The 22,384-nt window shown below is 42.2% G+C and overlaps 1 protein-coding gene across 2 annotated transcripts in view; it reads left to right on the top strand.

Annotated features, from left to right (window-relative positions):
- The first annotated feature begins 1,790 nt into the window (after positions 1-1,790).
- The window catches only part of LOC136877070 (sodium/hydrogen exchanger 9B2), a 72,835-nt gene continuing 52,241 nt past the window's right edge, over positions 1,791-22,384 (top strand). Inside the window, exons 1-4 of one of the 2 annotated variants that reach the window (XM_067150887.2) lie at positions 1,791-1,852; positions 12,956-13,027; positions 16,643-16,721; positions 19,456-19,770. In XM_067150887.2, coding sequence (XP_067006988.2) covers positions 12,958-13,027; positions 16,643-16,721; positions 19,456-19,770 — 464 coding nt within the window. In that variant the 5' untranslated portion in view covers positions 1,791-1,852; positions 12,956-12,957. Of the gene's footprint in view, positions 1,853-8,917; positions 9,154-12,955; positions 13,028-16,642; positions 16,722-19,455; positions 19,771-22,384 lie in introns of those variants that run through there. The other variant, XM_067150886.2, reaches the window with a different exon arrangement.

Below are 22,384 nucleotides of genomic sequence, written 5' to 3'. Positions count from 1 at the left end.
TTATTGGTCCAGGGATCATGTTATTTTCCTTTGAACAAACAAGTAGTATATTTATTGGTCCAGGGATCATGCTATTTTCCTTTCAACAAACAAGTATATTTATTGGTCCAGGGATCATGCTATTTTCCTTTTAACAAACAAGTAGTATATTTATTGGTCCAGGGATCATGCCATTTTCCTTTTAACAAACAAGTAGTATATTTATTGATCCAGGGATCATGTTATTTTCATTTTAACAAACAAGTAGTATATTTATTGGTCCAGGGATCATGCTATTTTCCTTTCAACAAACAAGTAGTATATTTATTGGTCCAGGCATCATGCCATTTTCCTTTTAACAAACAAGTAGTATATTTATTGGTCCAGGGATCATGCTATTTTCCTTTCAACAAACAAGTAGTATGTCTATTGGTCCAGGGATCATGCCATTTTCCTTTTAACAAACAAGTAGTATATTTATTGGTCCAGGGATCATGTTATTTTCCTTTGAACAAACAAGTAGTATATTTATTGGTCCAGGGATCATGCTATTTTCCTTTCAACAAACAAGTAGTATGTCTATTGGTCCAGGGATCATGCCATTTTCCTTTCAACAAACAAGTAGTATATTTATTGGTCCAGGGATCATGCCATTTTCCTTTTAACAAACAAGTAGTATATTTATTGGTCCAGGGATCATGCTATTTTCCTTTTAACAAACAAGTAGTATATTTATTGGTCCAGGGATCATGCCATTTTCCTTTTAACAAACAAGTAGTATATTTATTGGTCCAGGGATCATGCTATTTTCCTTTTAACAAACAAGTAGTATATTTATTGGTCCAGGGATCATGCTATTTTGCTGTTTGAACTGCCCGCGCTAGTCATATGGACAAAGATAATAAGAATTCACAGACATAGCACTCCCATTCGTCGGTGCAAGCCTTGGACCTCAAGAAAGAAACAAAAGACGGCATGAGCAGCGAAATACAACATAAGAGAGTCTTGTCTACAGCCCGTAAGTACGTATACAGATTTCTCTAGATATTTCTCTAGTAACGACGGTATTTCTTAATTTACCGCATATTTTTCACTTCATTTGTGTAAAAGGAATTATTATGTTCCATTTGGGACAAGTATTACAGTAGCATTTCGTAGATAGGTATGCGCTACATAACCGTTGGATTTTTGAAGGGTAGAGAGAAGTGCATTCGACATTCCATGCCGTACGATGCCGGCTTGTGAAAGATCTCTGCTGCCACATTTGGTGTTTACCTGAAAAAATTAACGAGAACTCAGCCACTGATCGCTATCTATCTGGTGAAGTAAAATGGAACCTCGAAAATGAAATGCAGACAGCCTAAGTGACGTAAAATAAAATCGCTTATAAATGGTATTTGATACCATACGGCTATTATTATTATTATTATTATTATTATTATTATTATTATTATTATTATTATTATTAGATCCTTCCTTTCAGCTACTATCAGACTTGAGAGAACTGGGAGTTTAGATCTTAACCGTGTTGGGCTGCCACTCCGCTACCATGTTCCTAGGAGGTGGGCGTCTGATGCACTGTGTTTGTTAGTCGACCTTGGAACTAGTCTTGGGGGAAATTAATGGAAAATGTTTTCCACTAACAGATACGGAGCTATCGGAACTAGCTTTAGATGAATTGAGAGTTAAAACTATTTTTCCAACTCCAATATAGACTTAGGCAACACTACTTGTTAATATGTTTTCTTTAAATGCTAGTGATATCACCTTGAGACAAGCGGCGCAAACTGACCGAGTCAACAAGTTCAGATGATCGCACCTGTGTAGTGGGTGGGACCAGTCAGCGAGGCGCAGTTCTCTCAGAAGGCAGCGGGTAAGATCCACGTTCTCTTCTTATTAAATACGAACTAGCTACAATAGTCTGTCATGTGAGAGGTAAACCTCATGTCTTTTAGGGGCTTGGATGTGAGGTTCGATGACAGCCATCGATGCTGAATAATGATTATTATTTATTAAGTTTTACCTCGTTTAAAGACTTCTTCAGTGTCCAATTCTTTTGATCAGTACCATAAATAGTAAAATGTTAAAACAACTTATACATTAGGATAATTCAATCATACATAAGAACAATGTACATTCTAATTACAATCCTTACATCAATTTAAAATTGCGATGAAAACTAAAGGACTATAACTTGCGTTTCGTCCTTCAGCTTTTCAGTCCAAAATCCATAATTCATATTCTATGGATAGAGATTTACCTTACGTGATCTTATCAAAATATGTTATTCGGGCCTTAAATGGTTGAATAGAATGTATTCTTGGTTCGAAGAGTAGGCACATTACAAACATTGTAGAAAATCCTATTTCCAATACTTTATATAAGATACGGACGAGCTATAATGGTATAACTATTCCACAACTTAGGTTCTTATAAAGACCGTGGGGGTGGTGGTGGTGGTGATTATTGTTTCAAGCGTAAGTACAACTGGGCAACCATCTTCTATGTAACACTAATCAGAGAGAAAAGGTAGAAGGGATCTGACATTTCGAAAAATTAAGGTATAGGCTACAGAAAGACAAGGGCAACGAAGGGCGGGAAAATGAAAGACGACGCCCCAGGCCTCGAATGCTCTAATACCGTCGGGGCTGGAAAAGAACAAGAGTTGACCAAGGGAGATCGGATAGGATACATGATTGATGGGACAGCCTGGCACAAGTAATTGGAAGCAATGCCAGGAATTAGAGGAAGACCCCGTGGTTGCCAACCCACGCTCTCAAGCTGAGAGCGCCTGGGGCCGCTTTCATTCGCCTCTTACGACAGGCAGGGGTTGTCGTGGGTTACAAAGACCGTCAAGGACGATTATCACTGATATTACGCAATTGTCATGCTAATGAACAACTGACGACGGTAGTGGTTGCTGTCGTGACTGTGGCTGCAAAACCGCGTGATCATTACCCACTTTTATATTTTAAAAATTCCAGACGTCTTATTAGTTTTAAGGACTTTTTAATTACTATGGTAATTTTTTGTATTCCTAGCACAGTAAAATGCAACGCTTCTTGCATTCAAGTGCACTAGGAAAGTCCCTATGTACGGGGCTGTACTTGGGTAGCGTGACATAGGAAAGTCCTTACGTGTCTCTTTATGGGGTTCCACTTGAATTACATGACATAGGAACGTCCCTACGTGTCTGTGGAAGGGGCTCCACTTGGGTTGCATGGCATAGGAGAGTCGTTTTGTGTCTGTGTAAGGGGCTCCACTTTCCGTTGTGTAGCATAGGAAAGTCGGAATGTGTCTGTGTAAGGGGCTCCACTTTCCATTGCGTGGCATAGGAAAGTCGGAATGTGTCTGTGTAAATGGGCTCCACTTGGGTTGCGTAACATAGGAAAGTCGCTACGTGTCTGTGTAAGAGAGCACCACTTGGGTTGCGTGACTGAGGAAAGTCGCTATTTGTCTGTGTAAGGGGCTCCACTTCTATTACGTGACATATGAAGTCGCTACGTGTCTGTGTAAGGGGCTCCACTTGGGTTGCACAGCATAGGAAAGTCCCTACGTGTCTGTATCAGAGGCTTCACTTGGGTTACATGATAGGAAAGTCCTTACGTGTCTCTGTACGTGGCTCCACTTGGGTTGCATGACAGAGGAAAGTCCTTACGTGTCTCTGTACGTGGCTCCACTTGGGTTGCATGACAGAGGAAAGTCCTTACGTGTCTCTGTACGTGGCTCCACTTGGGTTGCACGACAGAGGAAATTCTCTACCTACGGCGCTCCAGTTAGGTTGCGTGACACAGCAAAGTCGCTAAGGTCAGTGTAAGGGGCTCCACTTGGGTTGCATGACATAGGGGAGTCGCTTTTTGTCTGTGTAAGGGGCTCCACTTTCCGTTGCGTGGCATAGGAAAGTCGGAATGTGTCTGTATAAGGGGCTCCACTTTCCGTTGCGAGGCATAGGAAAGTCGGAATGTGTCTGTGTAAGGGGCTCCACTTTCCGTTGCGTGGCATAGGAAAGTCGGTATGTATCTGTGGAAGGGGCTCCACTTGGGTTGCATGGCATTGGAGAGTCGCTTTGTGTCTGTGTAAGGGGCTCCACTTGGGTTGCATGACATAGGAGAGTCGCTTTGTGTTTGTGTAAGGGGCTCCACTTGGATTGCATGACATAGGAAAGTCCTTACGTGTCTGTGTACGTGGCTCCACTTGGGTTGCACGACAGAGGAAATTATCTACCTATGGCGCTCCAGTTAGGTCGCGTGACACAGCAAAGTCGCTAAGGTCAGTGTAAGGGGCTCCACTTTCCATTGCGTGGCATAGGAAAGTCGGTATGTATCTGTGGAAGGGGCTCAGTTTTCCGTTGCGTGGCATAGGAAAGTCGGAATTTGTCTGTGGAAGGAGCTCCACTTGGGTTGCATGGCATAGGAGAGTCGCTTTGTGTCTGTTTAAGCGGCTTCACTTGAATTTCATGCCGTAGTAAAGTCGCTATGTGTGTATGTATGGGGCTCCACTTGGTTTGCGTGACATAGGGAATTCATTACGTATCTGTGTAAGGGGCTCCATTTGGGTTGCGTGACATAGGAAAGTCGTTAGGTGTCTGTGTAATTGACTCCACTTGGGTTGCATGACACAGGAAACTCCCTAGTGTCTGTGTAAGGGGCTAACTTTACGACCGGATGCCCTTCCTAACGCCAAACCTATGGGGAGGGATATTTGCACTATTACGAGTACCGAACGAGTTGGCCATGCGGTTAGGGTCGCGTAGCTGTGAGCGTACATTCGGCAAATGGTGGGATTGAATCCCGCCGTCGGCAGTCCTAAAAACGTGTTAATGAGATGTTAAACCACTAGCAAAAACGCATAGTATGTGTTTTTATGCTGTTTGGTAGTGGGGACAATCTCAGTCTATCATTTATAAAATGAGTATTACATTGAAAGTTTATATTTCAGTATTTTCTTAAATTATGACATTAATGCGGGTCCCATGCGCGCGCGCAGCCACTGGCCTCTATCGGATGCTAGAGTAAGATCCTGTTTCGGGTCGGAGTGTAGTCGGCTATGTTCGGCTGCGCGTGACGTCAAGCATGGTGTTAGATGGCGGTGAATCTTAGGCCTTCCACTACAGCACTAGCTCCAGTTACCAGCCGTTGCGCAGATAACTGTGAAGAAGCCGATAACTTGTTTCGGAAACTCATTTTAAACGTATCACCATGTTAAGTGTCCGACTCGTTGGCTGAATGGTCAGCGTACTGGCCTTCGGTTCAGAGGGTCCCGGGTTCGATTCCCGGCCGGGTCGGGGATTTTAACCTTCATTGGTTAATTCCAATGGCCCGGGGGCTGGGTGTTTGTGCTGTCCCCAACATCCCTGCAACTCACACACCACACATAACACTAACCTCCACCACAATAATACGCAGTTACCTACACGGCAGATGCCGCCCACCCTCATCGGAGGGTCTGCCTTACAAGGGCTGCACTCGGCTAGAAGTAGCCACACGAAATTATTATTATACCATGTTAAGTCACTGATAACTACGCATCTACAGATAACTGTCATTCCATAAACCAGCCTATAACTTCTTAGAATACATTTTTATACACCTGGGTCTTGCTCAGTTAGGTTTGGAGAGATACAAGGCTCAGGTATGAGTAGAGATGAGAATTATAGGCACCAAAACAGTTAAAATAGGCAGCCATATCGGCTCTTAAAATAATCAAAATCGGCATGTAACGTGTAAAATAAACAACAAAATAGACATAAAAATTAATTATAATTTAATAACACACTCAATTACTATAAAATGAATTTACAACAAGCAACTTACCAATTTTTCCTCGTAACAGTCTTGTTTTCCTGTGATGCAGAATGTTTCTGTACTGAGAGAAAAATCTCTCAACATCACATGAAGTGATTGGACAAAACTTCAATGAAGCCACTTCAAGTGGTCTTAGTTCCATTGTTTCATCTACCACACCTCCTAGAACCCTGGCTACTTTTACCATCGCTTTCCATCCTGATTCCGCTGCTGGACCCTATCGATCGTTTCGCTGACAGCGGCTACCTTCCCAGAGGTTCGGTAAAATCTTCCCCTGACTTCTTCCACAATCCTGAATGACTCCACCAAGGGCATGTCACTATTCTCCAACTCGCTGATTGCTCCCAGCAGCTGGTTGAAGTTTGCCTTCAGAAATGCCAAATCGGATGGACCTGATGGGCAGGACAAGGCTTTCTTAGCTTCTCTTATGTAAACAGCATCCTCTTCATCCATGGCCTGAATGACCTGCAGGCACAGGGCAACTAGCAGGGCAGTGAAATAAAATTCTCAAAATTTGAACAGTGGTGTACCACTTTTCATTAACAGGGACAGTTGAAACGTAGGTTGAATCTATCTTGGTGTTTACTGCTATAAAATTACTTTTAAAACTTGCCGATAAGTACAAAGACTGTGGGTAGTTCTTCCGTAGCGTTGAGGGATGTGGTATTACTTTGCTCGCGTATTTTCTTAAACATTATTTGGATGTTGGATTGTCCAGTTTACGCAGGAGGATATTAGCTCCCACCATTGCAGTGTCACTGTTCACAGTGGAATGGTAGAAAGGCTGCGTTGATACAGCTTTCTGTACTTGTGTCAGATGCATCGCAGTATTTCTATGTTGACCTACATGCTATTATTTTTCCACATTTGATCTGCAAAATAATAAAATTGACGTAAATTACAATGTTCTTATATCTTAAATTTCTACAGTTGGGATAACTGGTAATAATGCTTTGTTTCATGAAAAAGAAAGACTATTAGAGATGCTGTTTCCAGGAGTACAAAACTTTAAAGTAGGAACAAGGGAACTCGTAATTTATATGGAAATATGTCCTCAAAGATTTTTCAGTTATAATTTGCAGTATCGTGTCCAGTTCGCCGCGTGAAAAATAATGAAAATGAGTAGTGTAGAGGAGGGATCCTTTATTTATGCTTGCCAAGGACCCACCAAGCTGCCCCTACCATTATTCTTACTTATATAGAAGATTGAAACGGAGGCCCAAAAATCTCAGATATGTGAACATTTTATTTGTTGCTACTCGCCGGCTTTAGTCAGCCGGGTCAGTTGTCATGAAGACTATTTTCTGTTGCCTACAATAGATCCTGCATTATGTGTGCCACAAGGCTGCCACCCTCGTTGAAAATTAGAAAACCGCGTAATTTGAAATTGTCGTGGCATGCGCCCATAAGCTTAGTTTTTGTCACAATTTAACAAGACTAGGGGATGCTAGAGGCTTGTTGCCGCTTCACGGCCCTAACCTGGGAGCTTACGATCCTCAGACTCTCTTTGCTTGTCCTGCAGTACAACGGTTACTAACCGGACCTCACCAAACCAGACCAACGGTCTTTTTGCTGGCCTGGTCTTGTAAAGATAGTCTTGGCAGCCTTGTAAAACACGCTGTAACATCGCCCAAGTCGTGCTATTGTTGTATGTCTAGCCTCTGTGATATCGTTCTAGCCGCGCCACATTGAATCTGTAACCTATGTTTCGCGAAGGCTTAGCGGAAGCGTAATAGAGTTCACTAAAGTTACAAACGACTTTATAAAAAGGAGTTTTATAAATTTCGTATCAGTTTAAATCTCTATTTTCACAGGAAATGAATCTCAGTTGAAAATACCGATTTTTAATTGTCATCCACTTTGTGACAAGAGACCACCGGCGTTTACATTTTAGTAACATAAATTATTGAAAGTTCACGACTAATACAGCATTGCAACGAAACAACTTGCCACAATACATAACTTAATATGCCTATAAATGCTACAGCGAAATGCGATTGTAGTTCTCAATCGCAAAAAAGATAAAAGGAACAAACTAACTTACCTCCTTACAGCAAGCTTGGCAGAACACTACCCTTCCATCCGTAGTGAAATCGGGATCCCCTGTGATTCACTGCTTCAGCCAGTAGGACTTCGACAATTTTTCTTTGGGCATTGCCGCGGACACACTTCTTCTACTTCTTCTTCTTCTTCACCACAATAAATCACAACACATTCTGAAGTTGAAGCGTACGCGTTATAGTTCGCATCGAAAGGGAGGTAAGGAATATACGTTAATTTTTTTTTTTTTTTTTTTTTGCTAGTTGCTTTACGTCGCGCCGACACAGATTGGTCTTATGGCGACGATGGGACAGGAAAGGCCTAGGAATGGGAAGGAAGCGGCCGTGGCCTTAATTAAGGTACAGCCCCAGCATTTGCCTGGTGTGAAAATGGAAAACCACGGAAAACCATCTTCAGGGCTGCAGACAGTGGGGTTCGAACCTACTGTCTCCCGAATACTGGATACTGGCCGCACTTAAGCGACTGCAGCTATCGAGCTCGGTCGACGTTGATTGATTCTCACATATGTCTTAGGTGGTTGGAGGGATTGAAGGCTTCGAGGTCAAATTGTCCTGATGGAAATTCCCCAAGCACTATTTCTGGTGACTTCCGAGAATTCCCGTTTTTGTTCGTGGGGTAAACAGATATTGAGAATCGAGAAGATTTCTGTCGAGCACACTTGCTACAATATAATGCATTGGAAGAAAACCGGCTAAAATACAGTCAAAAGGCATCAAATAGGCAATTATACTCCAAATAAGCACAAACCCCTGAAATAGGGATTTACAGACACAATAAAACGAACAAAATCTAGCTAAAATGACCCTAAAACGGATTGATGTCTCAAAAGCCTATGTTTCTGAACACAGGAATAAAATAGGCAAATTCCCATCTGTAGATATGAGTATGGGAAACAGATTACAACAAATGGTGGGAAGTTAGCACAAGATAGGATGGCGGGCGGACCTGTATCAAACAGGTTTGTCGGCTGACAACAGTAGAAGCAGCAATGATCCGAGATAGTTTATGTCCGACTGCCTGACTGCATACAGCACTAAGGGTCAGGGAAAGACGCTGTAGTGGACATCGGTTTGATCCACATTCGTACGGACTTCAGGGTATCACTTCTGTTGGTACTCCTGTGTTTGTAGCAGGTAGTGCGTGTCTTATCTGCGGTCGTACGCTGAATCATTAAATTCGCAGTAGGAGCTCTGCGTACATAAGTGAAGACGTCACCTCACCAAAAGCAAATACGGAATGATAGCGGGTGGAAGTGTGGAAGTGTGTGAAGTACGTGCTGAGATGGGGAATGCAGATAAACTAGATCTAGGTAAGTACATTATTAATCTTGATACATCTCTGGTGAGATATGATATTAGATGTCCATTTCCATTGTACATTGTATTTGACCTTGAGAAGGTGACAGGTTCGAGCAGTGCTAGTCCCTGTGGTGATTGGTGTGACGCACGGGCGTAACGAATGTGATATAGCCCACCAGCTAAAATAAACATTCGGGCCCCTCAAATAAACATTCGCCCCCCCCACCAATAAAATGCAAAACCTACGAATAACTAGTAAATTATAAATTATAAATCTAATTACAGCAGTAGATAATATGCAATATATTGTAATTATATACCGTATACAAACGGATTATTCACTATTGTAAGATTATTAAACAATAATGTTGAATAGGTTTCCGTGGTTAAACGGTTGCTGAACCTCACACCACTTAGTTGTTCGTACTTAAAATTGGTTTAATTTTTCAGTAATTGCAGAACTATACTCTGTAACCGATACTGAAGTCTCAGTTATAACAATATAATAATTTCATGTGGCTATTTATAGCCGGGTGCAGCCCTTGTAAGGCAGACCGTCCGAAGAGAGTGGGCGGCATCTGCCATGTGTAGGTAACTGCGTGTTATTGTGGTGGAGGATAGTGTTATGTGGTGGTGTGTGAGTTGCAGGGATGTTGGGGACAGCACAAACACCCAGCCCCCAGGCCAATGTAATAAACCAATGAAGGTTAAAATCCCCGACCCGGCCGGGAATCGAACCCGAGACTCTCTGAACGGAAGGCCAGTACGCTGACCATTCAGCCAACGAGTCATAATTTATTCGATTACATCATCATCATCATCATCATCATCTGTTTACCCTCCAGGTTCGGCTTTTCCCTCGGACTCAGCGAGGGATCCCACCTCTACCGCCTCAAGGGCAGTGTCCTGGAGCTTCAGACTCTTGGTCGGGGGATACAACTGGGGAGTATGACCAGTGCCTCGCCCAGGCGGCCTCACCTGCTATGGTGAACAGGGGCCTTGTAGGGGGATGGGAAGATTGGAAGGGATAGGCAAGGATGAGGGAAGGAAGCGGCCGTGGCCTTAAGTTAGGTACCATCCCGGTGAAGTGGGAAACCACGGAAAACCACTTCGAGGATGGCTGAGGTGGGAATCGAACCCACCTCTACTCAGTTGACCTCCCGAGGCTGAGTGGACCCCGTTCCAGCCCTCGTACCACTTTTCAAATTTCGTGGCAGAGCCGGGAATCGAACCCGGACCTCCGGGGGTGGCAGCTAATCACGCTAACCACTACACCACAGAGGCGGCTATTCGATTACAACGCAGAAAAATGTCCAAACAAAATTAATTCAAAAACTGTTCAAATGAAGTTTGAAAAATATCAAACAAGACAACCTTCGCGCAAAGAGAGCTCGTTCTAAACTGAATTGTCTGAGTACACCCGACTACACCTACCTCTTATTAACATTACACATTGTTCTCGAATAAATAAATTCAGCAAAATTTGTGCGTAATACGATCTCAAGTGCACTACACGTCAAAAAAGTATGATTTTCTAACGAAAATATGATATTTTTGTATCAATTTTCGTTGCTGTAATTATTTTAAAATAATTTGGTTCAGGTCTTTTGTGAGGAGCGAGCCGCCGTGTTGCCAGAGATGGCAAGGGCAAGCATTGTGTACAGCCGTCATGTTTTTCACTCAACACAATTATAATAAATGCAACTAGATGCAACCAAATGCCTCTACGTAGAAATTGCAAAACAAACTATTTATACGGATTCTACAGAATTAGCCTGACCGTATCCTTGGAGAGTGACATTAGGTTATAAATATATATTTATTAATTTTTTTACGAGGTCCCTAAGGTACGTTGTTGGCACAGTGGGGAATGTAACGGGAAACTACCACACTTCTTATAACACTGTACTTTTGGAGATCTAACCAACTTTCGGTAGGAGGATCCAAAATACATAGTACGGCTTCTTGTCTGAATGCTGAGTGTAGTGGCCCCGGGTTCGACGTTGATCGGGTGTTTGCCGAAAAAGGTAACAAGACGCAGCTGTAGGTCGCCCAGTAGGATTCTGGTTTCTTTGCCATTGTCGAAGTTGATAGAGGCAGCCCAAAAAAAATGTCAAATCGAAATATCAGGAGACAGTAGCGGAGGCCATTAGATGTCCATTTACCGTGCGGTTAGGGGCGCGGAGCTGTGAGCTTGCATCCGGGTTCGAACCACTCTGTCGGCAGCTATTTTCACACTAGGCAAATACTGGGGCTGTACCTATTAAGGCCACGGCCACTTCCTTCCTACTCCTAGGCCTTTCCTATCCCATCATCGCTTAAGTCCTATCTGTGTCGGTGCGACGTAAAGCAAATCGTAAACAACAAAAAACGTTTATTTAATACTACCTAAAGTTCTCTTCTGTTGATTCTTGCTCGGTCTCTTCTATTGATCAAGTTGCCTCTTTTGGATGTGTTATGTGATTTCTACCAGATTAAACTGGGTTTTGATTTCGCCGAAGCGTGTCATGGCTTTACTCCTCGATCCTTAGAATTCCCCTATACTTTCGTAAGTCTTTCAGGATTCAATATTTTATGTGTTTCGGAAAATTGAGTTCGCCTCTGTGGTGTAGTGGTTAGTGTGATTAGCTGCCACCCCCCGGGGGCCCGGGTTCGATTCCGGGCACTGCCACGAAATTTAAAAAGTGGTGCGAGGGCTGGAACGGGGTCCACTCAGCCTCGGGAGATCAACTGAGTAGAGGTGGGTTCGATTCCCACTTCAGCCATCCTGGAAGTAGTTTTCCGTGGTTTCCCACTTCTGCACGCAAATGCCGGGATGGTACCTAACTTAAGTCCACGGCCGCTTCCTTCCTTGTCTATCCCTTCCAATCTTCCCATTCCCCCGCAAGGCCCCTATTCAGCATAGCAGGTGAGGCCGCCTGGATGAGGTACTGGTCATCCTCCCGAGTTGTACCCCCCGACCCAGAGTCCAGGACACTGCCCTTGAGGCGGTAGAGGTCGGATCTCTCGATGACTCCGAGGGAAAAACCAACCCTGGAGGGTAAACATATAAATACGAATAATAATAATAATAATAATAATAATAATAATAATAATAATAATAATAATAATAATAAGAAGAAGAAGAAGAAGAAGAAGAAGAAGAAGATTGACTTTGCGTTCTCTAAAGTTACTGTGAATGCCTCTACTTTGTCAGTCGGCTAACACGCCCTCTGTTCTTCTTCTTCTACCGCTTTTCCGACACCTGTTGGGTCGTGGGTGCGAACTGCGTTACAGACGTGGATTTCGTCCTGTTTTACGTTCGGATGCCCTTCCTGATACCAAACTTCTATGGAGATATGTAATCACTATTACGTGTTTCTGTGATGGTTGGTAGCGTGGTGTGTGTTGTCTGAATATGGGGAGTAGAGTGTAGGGACAGACACAAAGCGCAGTCGCCGAGTCAGAGGAATAAATTAGAAACTATTAAAATCCAAAGACCCGACCGGGAATCGAACCTAGGACCCTCTGAGCCTAAGGGCTGTACGCTGACCATTCAGCCGAGAAGTCGGACTAACACGCCCTCTGTTGTGCTGATGGGAAGATGTTTTAAGGTGATCATTGGTAACACTGGTAGCAGTAGAGACGCTTCCCTCTGACGAAAGCAAAATGTCAAAATTCATGTTGTCACTTTATTTACCGTATCTAGTGCACCTTACGTCCCGAAAAGTCCGTCTGTTGAACTGGAAAAAAGCTTTGCATGTTTACTCACACTGTTATCAGTTTGTGTCTACTCCGTTTTGATTAATTGGGTGACTTATCTTTGTGTTTCAGTCATGACGTCATCCCTCAACGAGGCGACTAGAAAGCAACTTACTCCAGTTACAGAAGAGGATTACGGAACCTGTACGTATACAGTGTTGTTTACTGTAGCCGTTCAACATTACTTCTAACCCTGATCGATCAATCAATCAATCAATCAATCTATCTATCTATCTATCTATCTATCTATCTATCTATCACATGCATTTAGGGCTGTAGCCCAGGTAGCAGTTTCCCTACCCAGTGTTTGGTTAAATGTTTTCAAAGAACTTTGAAATTTATCGAACATCTACCTTGATAAATTATTCCAATCCCGTATTCTCCGCCTTATAAATGAATATTTACCCCTATTTATCCTCTTGAATTCCAACTTTGTCTTCATGTTATGATCTTTCCTACTTTTAAAAGCTCCGCTCAAGCTTGTTCGACTACTAATGTCGTTTCATACCGTCTCTCCACTGACAGCTCGGAACATACCACTTAGTCGAACATCTCGTCTACTTACTCTCAAGTCTTCGCAACCCAAAGCTTGCAACATTGCCGTAACACTACACTTTTGGCGGAAATCACCCAAAACAAAGTGGGTCCCATACACTGCAACCATACTCTAATCGGGGTCTACATGCCTTCTCCTTTACTTCCTTACTACAACCATGTAAAGAGAGCTGTAAACTTTCTTAACAACTTGGTAAATATGATTACCCCAATGAAGATCATTACTTATATTAACACCTACGTACTGTACCTGCAGCATTCCACATAAGGTACTATCACCTCATCAACACAGTAATTAAAACTTGATGAAGCATATAACTTTAAAAAAAAATGTTATTTGTTCGGGGCATCGACCCATGTGGATCTTTTGCCCCTATTGGCACCATAGCGTATGGACCTGCGTGCAACTGGAATGACGGTAGTGTTGAATGATGTATGTGAGGAAAGTAACATTAAGGACGACACAAACACCCAGTCTCCAGGCCAGGGATATCAATCATTACAATTAAAAAACCCTGGTCCGGCCGGGAATCGAACCCGGAGCCACCAGGTGACAGGCGGACGCGTTGCCCCCTACACCACGGGGCCGGACAAGCATGTAACCTTGCACTTCATCCCGTTTATCATTATACCATTGTCTTCTGTCCATCTCACAACATTGCCGAGGTCTTTTTGTAGTCACTCAGAGTCCAGTAATTTATTTACTACTCTATACAGTATAACATCACCGGGCGAGTTGGCTCGCAGCTGTGAGCTTGCATCCGGGAGATAGTGGGTTCGAACCCCAATGTCGGCAGCCCTGAAGATGGTTTTCCGTGATTTACCATTTTCACACCAGGCAATTGCTGGAGCTGTACCTTAATTAATTTCACGGCCGCTTCCTTCCCGCTCCCAGCCCTTCCCTGTCCCATCGTCGCCATAAAACCTATCTGTGTCGGTGCGACGTAAAGCAACTCCCCCCCCCCCCGCAAAGTATAACATCATCTGCAAATAGCCTTATCTGGGATTCTGATTCTTTACTCATATCATTTATATATCTAAGAAAACATACTGGGCCAATAATACTGCCCTGTGGGCATGGGCGTCCGCAGGGTCGTTTCCAGAGCGCGGGGGGTGGGCGACATTCACGCTTTTCCAGATCAACGTTCCTGCTATAAAGGAGATACATTATTTCGTTTCATTATCCACCTAGATGATGATGATGATACGCAACCACCCCTATCCCCACCCATTTTCGTTGCATTTCTTACCTGCTTCGTTAAATGCAGCACTTTGCTGCTCTGAAACCGTTGGCTACTTTATGGCCGGAATGGATGGATATTTAGCCTTTAGTTCATAAATTTTGACCACAAAATTTTGTTTTTTCCTCTTCTGTGATTCATTATCAAAGGTTCAGTTCTTAAAATGGTTACAAATAATATAATAATCAGGTCGTATTTCCAAAAATTAGAAATCTAGCAGTTCTTAAAATGGTAATGTTAACCCAGTTGGCCGATTTTCTAAACAAATGGATATATTTTGAGATAACCCCAAGTCAATACTTTAAATTAAACTACAGAAATATCTCTAAAACTCAACCTGGCTAATTATTCGAATAGCACACATAATGCAATAATTTGTCAGTTACTAAAAAATAATGTCCGCCTCTGTGGTGTAGTGGTTAGCGTGATTAGCTCCACCCCCGGAGGTCCGGGTTCGATTCCCGGCTCTGCCACGAAATTTGAAAAGTGCTACGAGGGCTGGAACGGGGTCCACTCAGCCTCGGGAGGTCAACTGAGTAGAGGTGGGTTCGATTCCCACCTCAGCCATCCTGGAAGTGGTTTTCCGTGGTTTCCCACTTCTCCTCCAGGCGAATGCCGGGATGGTACCTAACTTAAGGCCACGGCCGCTTCCTTCCCTCTTCCTTGCCTATCCCATCCGATCTTCCCATCCCTCCACAAGGCCCCTGTTCAGCACAGCAGGTGAGGCCGCCTGGGCGAGGTACTGGTCATTCTCCCCAGTTGTATCCCACGACCACGAGTCTGAAACTCCAGGACACTGCCCTTGAGGCGGTAGAGGTGGGATCCCTCGCTGAGTCCGAGGGAAAAACCGAACCTGGAGGGTAAACAGATGATGATGATGATGACTTAAAAATAATGTTTCCAAATTATTTTTCAAAATTTAGTTTTGTACTCACCGTTACAGTGGAATTCTACACGTTGATCTTCACTGGAATAACCTTTCCTTCTGTTCTTCTGTGCAGGCAAGGCTCCATGGCTAAATGGTTAGCGAACTGGCCCATGGTCACAGGGGTCCGGGGTTCGATTCCCGGCAGGGTAACGGGAATTTTAACCAGAATTGATTAATTCGTAGGTTAAATAGGCCGTTAGTTTTAGTATTTTTGTACAGCACAGCACTGGTAAAACGTTCGAGACATAGACGCATTCCATAGAAGAAGAAATAATAAACAGTAACTTAACTAACTGATTTAGTTATCATTAACTATTTAAGAAACCACTGTAAACTAACAAGGAATATACCTAATAAGTATTACATTTCATAGTCCAATCACTCACCATACCATTCAAGTTTCTTCTCTTATCTTTCTGCAAGACACAGTTCATACTTTCTTGAGGCAGCAAGTGACAACTGTCAGCATGCCGACTGCTTTGTATTTCCAGTGTACGAACATTCAACGCTTAGTTACACAGTGATTTTATAGACTTCTGTTTTACTAACTGTTTTCTGAAGGTAAGAACTTTAGATGAACTATCTTTCTAGTCCCTGTGACTTCTGGTTTTATCATACATTGGCGCTGAAGTTCGTGTTGTATTCGTCTTGAAGATGGATGATGTGCACAACGTAACTGGCTGTAAAAAACAAAGAATACTTACGACTGTGGATTAATGATGCAAAATGCGCTATTTAGTCAAACATTTTTTTTATTTTGAACATTCTTTTTCATTTTGTTTACCTACCTATTTATATATTTGTGAGTCGTTTTCAGTCAAATTACACTATGTCGTTTTTTAAATAACTCAGTTATTAATATTCAAATCGTTGTGTTAAATAGCAGTGTTAATTACTAGTGATAATAATAATAAGCACCTTATGAATAGGATTAAAATTTCGAAACTTTTTGCCTCGCAACTCGGAATAGAATAGGTGGCGTATACGGTCGCGTTCATTAATCACTAAATTAGATTACTTGTTGATATTTTTCAGATATAAATGCCGCTTTCGATGCTGCCAAAGAAGAAATCGGCGTTCAGGATCCTCGAGTGACCGAGCAGGATGGTAAAAGGTAAGTTCCATAAGGCCCACAGGTCATGGCCGTGAAGGGTCCCAGACCCTCTATACTCACTTGTTCAGAACTCGCCTCAGAACCCTCCACCGCATTAATTTTGAGAAGATAAGCCTTCTTTTTTTAAAAAAATTCTGAAGAGCGGTTTTTGTTTTCGATAATTTTGTAGACATTTTATTGTTATTTCATCACAATTTCCTCAAATGTTTTACGATTTGATGTTGTCGTATCATATACAGTACGTGTAGAAACCTCTGAGACAAATCGCACGCTGGAGTTAATTGTCAGCGCGGCACGGCATGGCAGCACCGTGACGTCATACCGAGGTCAGATTCTTGTTGTTAGGCACATTATTTTCTCCTTTCTCTTTAATCCAGTAACTTCCTAATTTCCTTCCCTCAATTTAAAATGTTTTGTCGCTTTCTTAAAGCATTTATTAACCAGGAAAACTAGCATCTAAAATACTATACTGTAGTATAACTATCAACAAATGGGAATCGATCAAGTACTTCTACTCAACAACAACAAATCTATTGACAGACGTAATCTATAAACTATAAGAAACAAAATTATACCGCTGAATTATAGATTGTTTAAATAATAATAATAATAATAATAATAATAATAATAATAATAATAATAATAATGATAATAATAATAATCATGTCCGCCTCTGTGGTGTAGTGGTTAGTGTGATTAGCTGCCACCCCCGGAGGCCCGGGTTCGATTCCCGACTCTGCCACGAAATTTGAAAAGTGGTACGAGGGCTGGAATAGGGTTCACTCACCTTCGGGAGGTTAACTGAGTAGAGGTGGGTTCGATTCCCACCTCAGCCATCCTGGAAGTGGTTTTCCGTGGTTTCCCACTTCTCCTCCAGGCAAATACCGGGATGGTACCTAACATAAGACCACGGCCGCTTCCTTCCCTCTTCCTTGTCTATCCCTTCCAGTCTTCCCATCCCCTCACAAGGCCCCTGTTCAGCATAGCAGGTGAGGCTGCCTGGGCGAGATACTGGTCCTCCTCCCCAGTTGTATCCCGTGACCCAAAGTCTCAAGCTCCAGGACACTGCCCTTGAAGCGGTAGAGGTGGGATCCCTCGCTGAGTCCGAGGGAAAAACCAACCTTGGAGGGTAAACGGACTATGAATAATAATAATAATAATAATAATAATAATAATAATAATAATAATAATAATAATAATAATAATAATAATAATAATAATTGTTACGGAGTTTTGGTGGAACAGCAGAGGTGAAAGAAGGTGCTGGGATGAATAGGTCTCAACTTACGAAATTAAAGTTAATTTAAAATTTAACAAAGGTTATATTTTCTTTTCGAGATCAAGAAATAACAAGTAGGGTATAACAGGAACTCAGTTTTATATCAACAAGTTAAGAATGTACAATTACAGTTTATTAATGGATTTTGGGCTTCGAGCCCCAGATTCACAATCCCTGAGCAATGAGCCCAACTTTACTAATACACAAGATTCAACAAAGGGGCAAAAACCCAATCATGCCAAGGAGCATTTGCTCCCAATTATCCAGTTAAGCCTGCTCGAGGCACACAGAAAATACAATTTAAGAAAGAGCAACCCGCTCTCAAAGTTCAAGCCTATTCAAAGGCCACACCAAACTCCACTTTCAAGCTGCCTTCCAGGCACACAAGAACAGAGGTAAAAATACCCAACCTACTGAGGCCTATTCAGTAAAGAAACAGGATAATTACATGGCCCCAAAATACCAACATGAGTGGAGGCATAACTTGCACTCCTAATACAACTTATTAAAACCTATTTGGCTCTAGGCCGCTTATGCAAGGGCTAATCCCATACTACGGAGTTGACACGATAGGAAAATTATTACATTATGAAGCTATGAAAACGTAGTCACCTCAAAAACAATATGAGAGGGAGCTCGAGAGGTTTAGGCACTCTCTATCCCGATTTGTAGTTAAAGAGACGGAATTTATACCAAGTATCTTTTACATTTTAAAGGAAGGTTACATGATAAAAGTTTCGAACCTGCCCCGAGGGTTAAACTGCTGAGCTAGCAAGCAAACAAGTTATTAAAAGGCCATTACCTGTTGGATGAACTGCCGCCTGAAGAAAGAGGCGCTTCCCGCCCCCTGCTACATAATCACACTAGGAAAGATGTTACTGAAGTGGCCAGAAGACCAGAAAATCAGCAGTTTATATATCCTCGTGGAAGATTCGAGACGTTTCATGAATGATTACAACCCGCCCACAAAATTTTATTGGTTACACTTCTTGCTACAGAGAAAACAAAAACGAATCGAAACTGACATAGTTCAGAACACTTCAAAATTTACAGTAGGGACATCTTCTGAGAAATCTTAGAATTAATGTGGTTGTTAAAGTTCAGGCTTCCTCCAGTAGAGGAGTTTCAACTGGCGCAATGTTTGAATTAGCGGCGTGGAGGTGTACCTCCCGGTACAATAATAATAATAATAATAATAATAATAATAATAATAATAATAATAATAATAATAATAATAGTAATAATAATAATAATAATAATAATAATAATAGTACCGTAATAATAATAACAAACTTATGACTACAAAATTTCTTCAAAAAAAAGTTCCTTCACTTCGCACTAGGGTGCACAATTGTAGTTCTTAAGTGGTGCCATAATAATAATAATAATAATAATAATAATAATAATAATAATAATAATAATAATAATAATAATGCACTTCATTTTCTTTTCCAGCGCGAGTTGGTGGCGTCGTTTGTCTGCTCACCCATGGGTTCCCTCATGGAGGCGAATTTCCCGCGCAATGGCCGTACTCCTCGGCGCCTTGGCGATCTGGGGGGTGGCCGTGAGTGTTGCGGGTGATACTGCTACCCCTGGAGGCCAGCTGTTCTCTGTCGTTGTGTTGTGCGTGGTTGCACACTTCGCAGGCAAACTCATGCAGCTGATATCGCTTCCACCGCTGCTAGGGATGTTGTTAGCCGGGGTGACCCTGAGAAACGTGGGCTTCGTACATCTCAGTTCAGACTATCTGCACGTGGCAGCTATACTCAGGTGAGTGAAAAATGTTAACACTTCATAAGAAATGCACTAAACAAATGCTTAATTGATTGGTATCCATAATGCTGCAATGTGTTGTCTCTTTGATGTAACAAACTTGTAAAGTTGTAATGGCCCTAGGTGAACAAATACTTCTTGAACAGCCGCTATTTCATCGACAAGTTCAAATATTAAGTAATTTAATAAACTACTATATTATTACTGACATAAATTAAGAAATATTCTGAGTTTTTCTAAAAACCGACCACAAAACATTAGAATAACCATCCGAGCAGTGGTACACCTACAGGGAATGTATTCCACTTGTACATACAAAACCACCTTCCATAAATCGAGAATCGTTCCGGATTCAGTGTGATTGAATAGAAAGATCCTGACATACCATGAGTTAGTTAAATTTATTTGAGTAATAACAGAGTTCGTAAATTATAAAAGTAGGTTACAATGGTACCACCGACGGTAACTTCAGGTGTGAACCGGAACGAGATTCGACAGAAGACACACCAAAGCCGTTGAAAGAGACACTAGCTACCAGCTAATGGTTAGGTGGTTCTCTTTTCTTACTTCACTATCTCTATTTCGTTCGCTGTTCGTAATTCCTATCCTCATCGTATTCATTATCTATGTGCGCCCGTTATTTGATAATTGCTTTCTTTTCTTCTCGTCTGTTTAATCTTTATATTCTTCCCATCTTTTTTCCTCCCCCCGTTTAGAATTGCTTCCCTTTTCTCCCAACTTTTGTTCCATTCCCTTCTTTACCTTTACTTTGCTTCTATTGACTTCATTTTATTTTTTATTGATATTCCGCAGCCTTTAATTAATCCGATGATCTTGTTATTGGCTCTAATGGAATATTCTTATTTATGATATTGTGTAAGTATGGTATAACTAGGTGAGATATGATGGTAGATCAGAACTCATCTGTCATATAATACAGCAGTCACAACGCAACGTGAGTAGGTTTAATTCCTTATGCTAAAAGAGAATGGCGATTTTTCTAGTGTTTTCATACAAATAAGAAAGTAACCTAAATACCGTTTCGTCAAGCAGTGCTTTAGAAAATACAGTGATGACGATTTTGTACAGCAAACCTGCTTTATAAAGACAGATCACGATACAGTACGAAATTAGTGTAATTTTTTTATTTCTATTAGCTTGAATTCTATTAGAGACGAGAATTTAATTTACAATATATTTTACAGTATTGGGATTCTATTCCGCTTAAAAAAATACCTTCTGTGTACTGTACCATCACGGTTTTTCCATTCTGAATTGTATCTTTGATAGACTTGAAAGCAAGGAAATGTCCCCCCAACTAGTTGCTGGTAAGTTCAGTGGTGGGTCTGTCACCTTTGAGCTTCTGAACCAGCTGCATTTCCTCAGTACTGAGATGGTATGGTTATAACGCAGATGTGCTGAATGACCTTAAAAGCAGGCCTATATTGGAATACATCTGTGAATACCAGAGAAATTGGCTAGAACACTTACACAGGATGGAGAGAAGCAGGATCCCCAAAGCAGTCATAAACTACTCCCCCGGTGGGAAGAGATCTCTGGGACGCCCCAGGAAGAGATGGCGAGAAAATGCAAATCTTTTGTATAGACCGTAACAGTTCTTCTATAGGACTAATACCTGAAAGGATGGTGATGATGATGATGATGATGATGATGATGATGACTACCACGGTGGTGGTAGTGATTATTGTTTTAAGAGGAAGTACAACTAGGCAACCATCATCTACATAACAATAATTAGCGAGAGAAAATGGGAGGGATCCGACACTTCGAAAAATGAAGGTATCGGCCAAAGAAGGACAAAGGGCATGAGGAGCGTGAAAATTAAAGACTTTCTAGGCCTCGGTACCTAATACCGTCCGGCTCCGAAAAGAACAAGAGTTAACTAAGGGAGATCGGATAGGATAGATGAAAGTGAGGAGCCTGGCACAAGTAAGTGGAAGCAATGCCAGGACTCAGCTAAGGACCCCGTGATCACCAGACCACGCTCCCAAGTTCAGAGCCCCTGGGGCCCCTTTTAGTCGCCTCTTACGACAGGAAGGGGATACCGTGGATGTTATTCTATCACAGGGGTTACTGTATTATGAGTTTACTTTTATCGTATGACGTTTAATGCGGGGAATGTCCTAGGACAATCTCGCCTAATGCAAGTCTTTCTATTTGACTCCCATGGGCGACCTGCGCGTCCGGATGTGGGATAATCATGATAATGATTATAATGATGATAACAGAGGGTGAAACCCGCTGTTGGCACGTAGCCTACTCTTGTCGAACCTAAGACACAGGGGTCTGCTCAAAGCTTTACGTCCCAAATGGACGAATCACCATCAACAGCGTCATGTGCTCTCTCTCCAGGTGAAAACTGCGGAGAGGTTTGGAATTGAATCCAGGATTTTTCTGCTAGTGGCTTTACGTCGCACCGACACAGATAGGTCTTATGGCGACGATGGGATAGGAAAGGCCTAGGAGTTTGAAGGAAGCGGCCATGGCCTTAATTAAGGTACAGTCCCAGCATTTGCCTGGTGTGAAAATGAGAAACCACGGGAAACCATCTTCAGGGCTACCGACAGTGGGATTCGAACCCACTACCTCC

The sequence above is a fragment of the Anabrus simplex genome, chromosome 7, assembly GCF_040414725.1.
Source record: "Anabrus simplex isolate iqAnaSimp1 chromosome 7, ASM4041472v1, whole genome shotgun sequence".
NCBI lineage: Eukaryota > Metazoa > Arthropoda > Insecta > Orthoptera > Tettigoniidae > Anabrus > Anabrus simplex.
The sequence above is the reverse complement of the archived record's forward strand: the minus strand, read 5'-3'. Positions and strand labels throughout refer to the sequence as shown.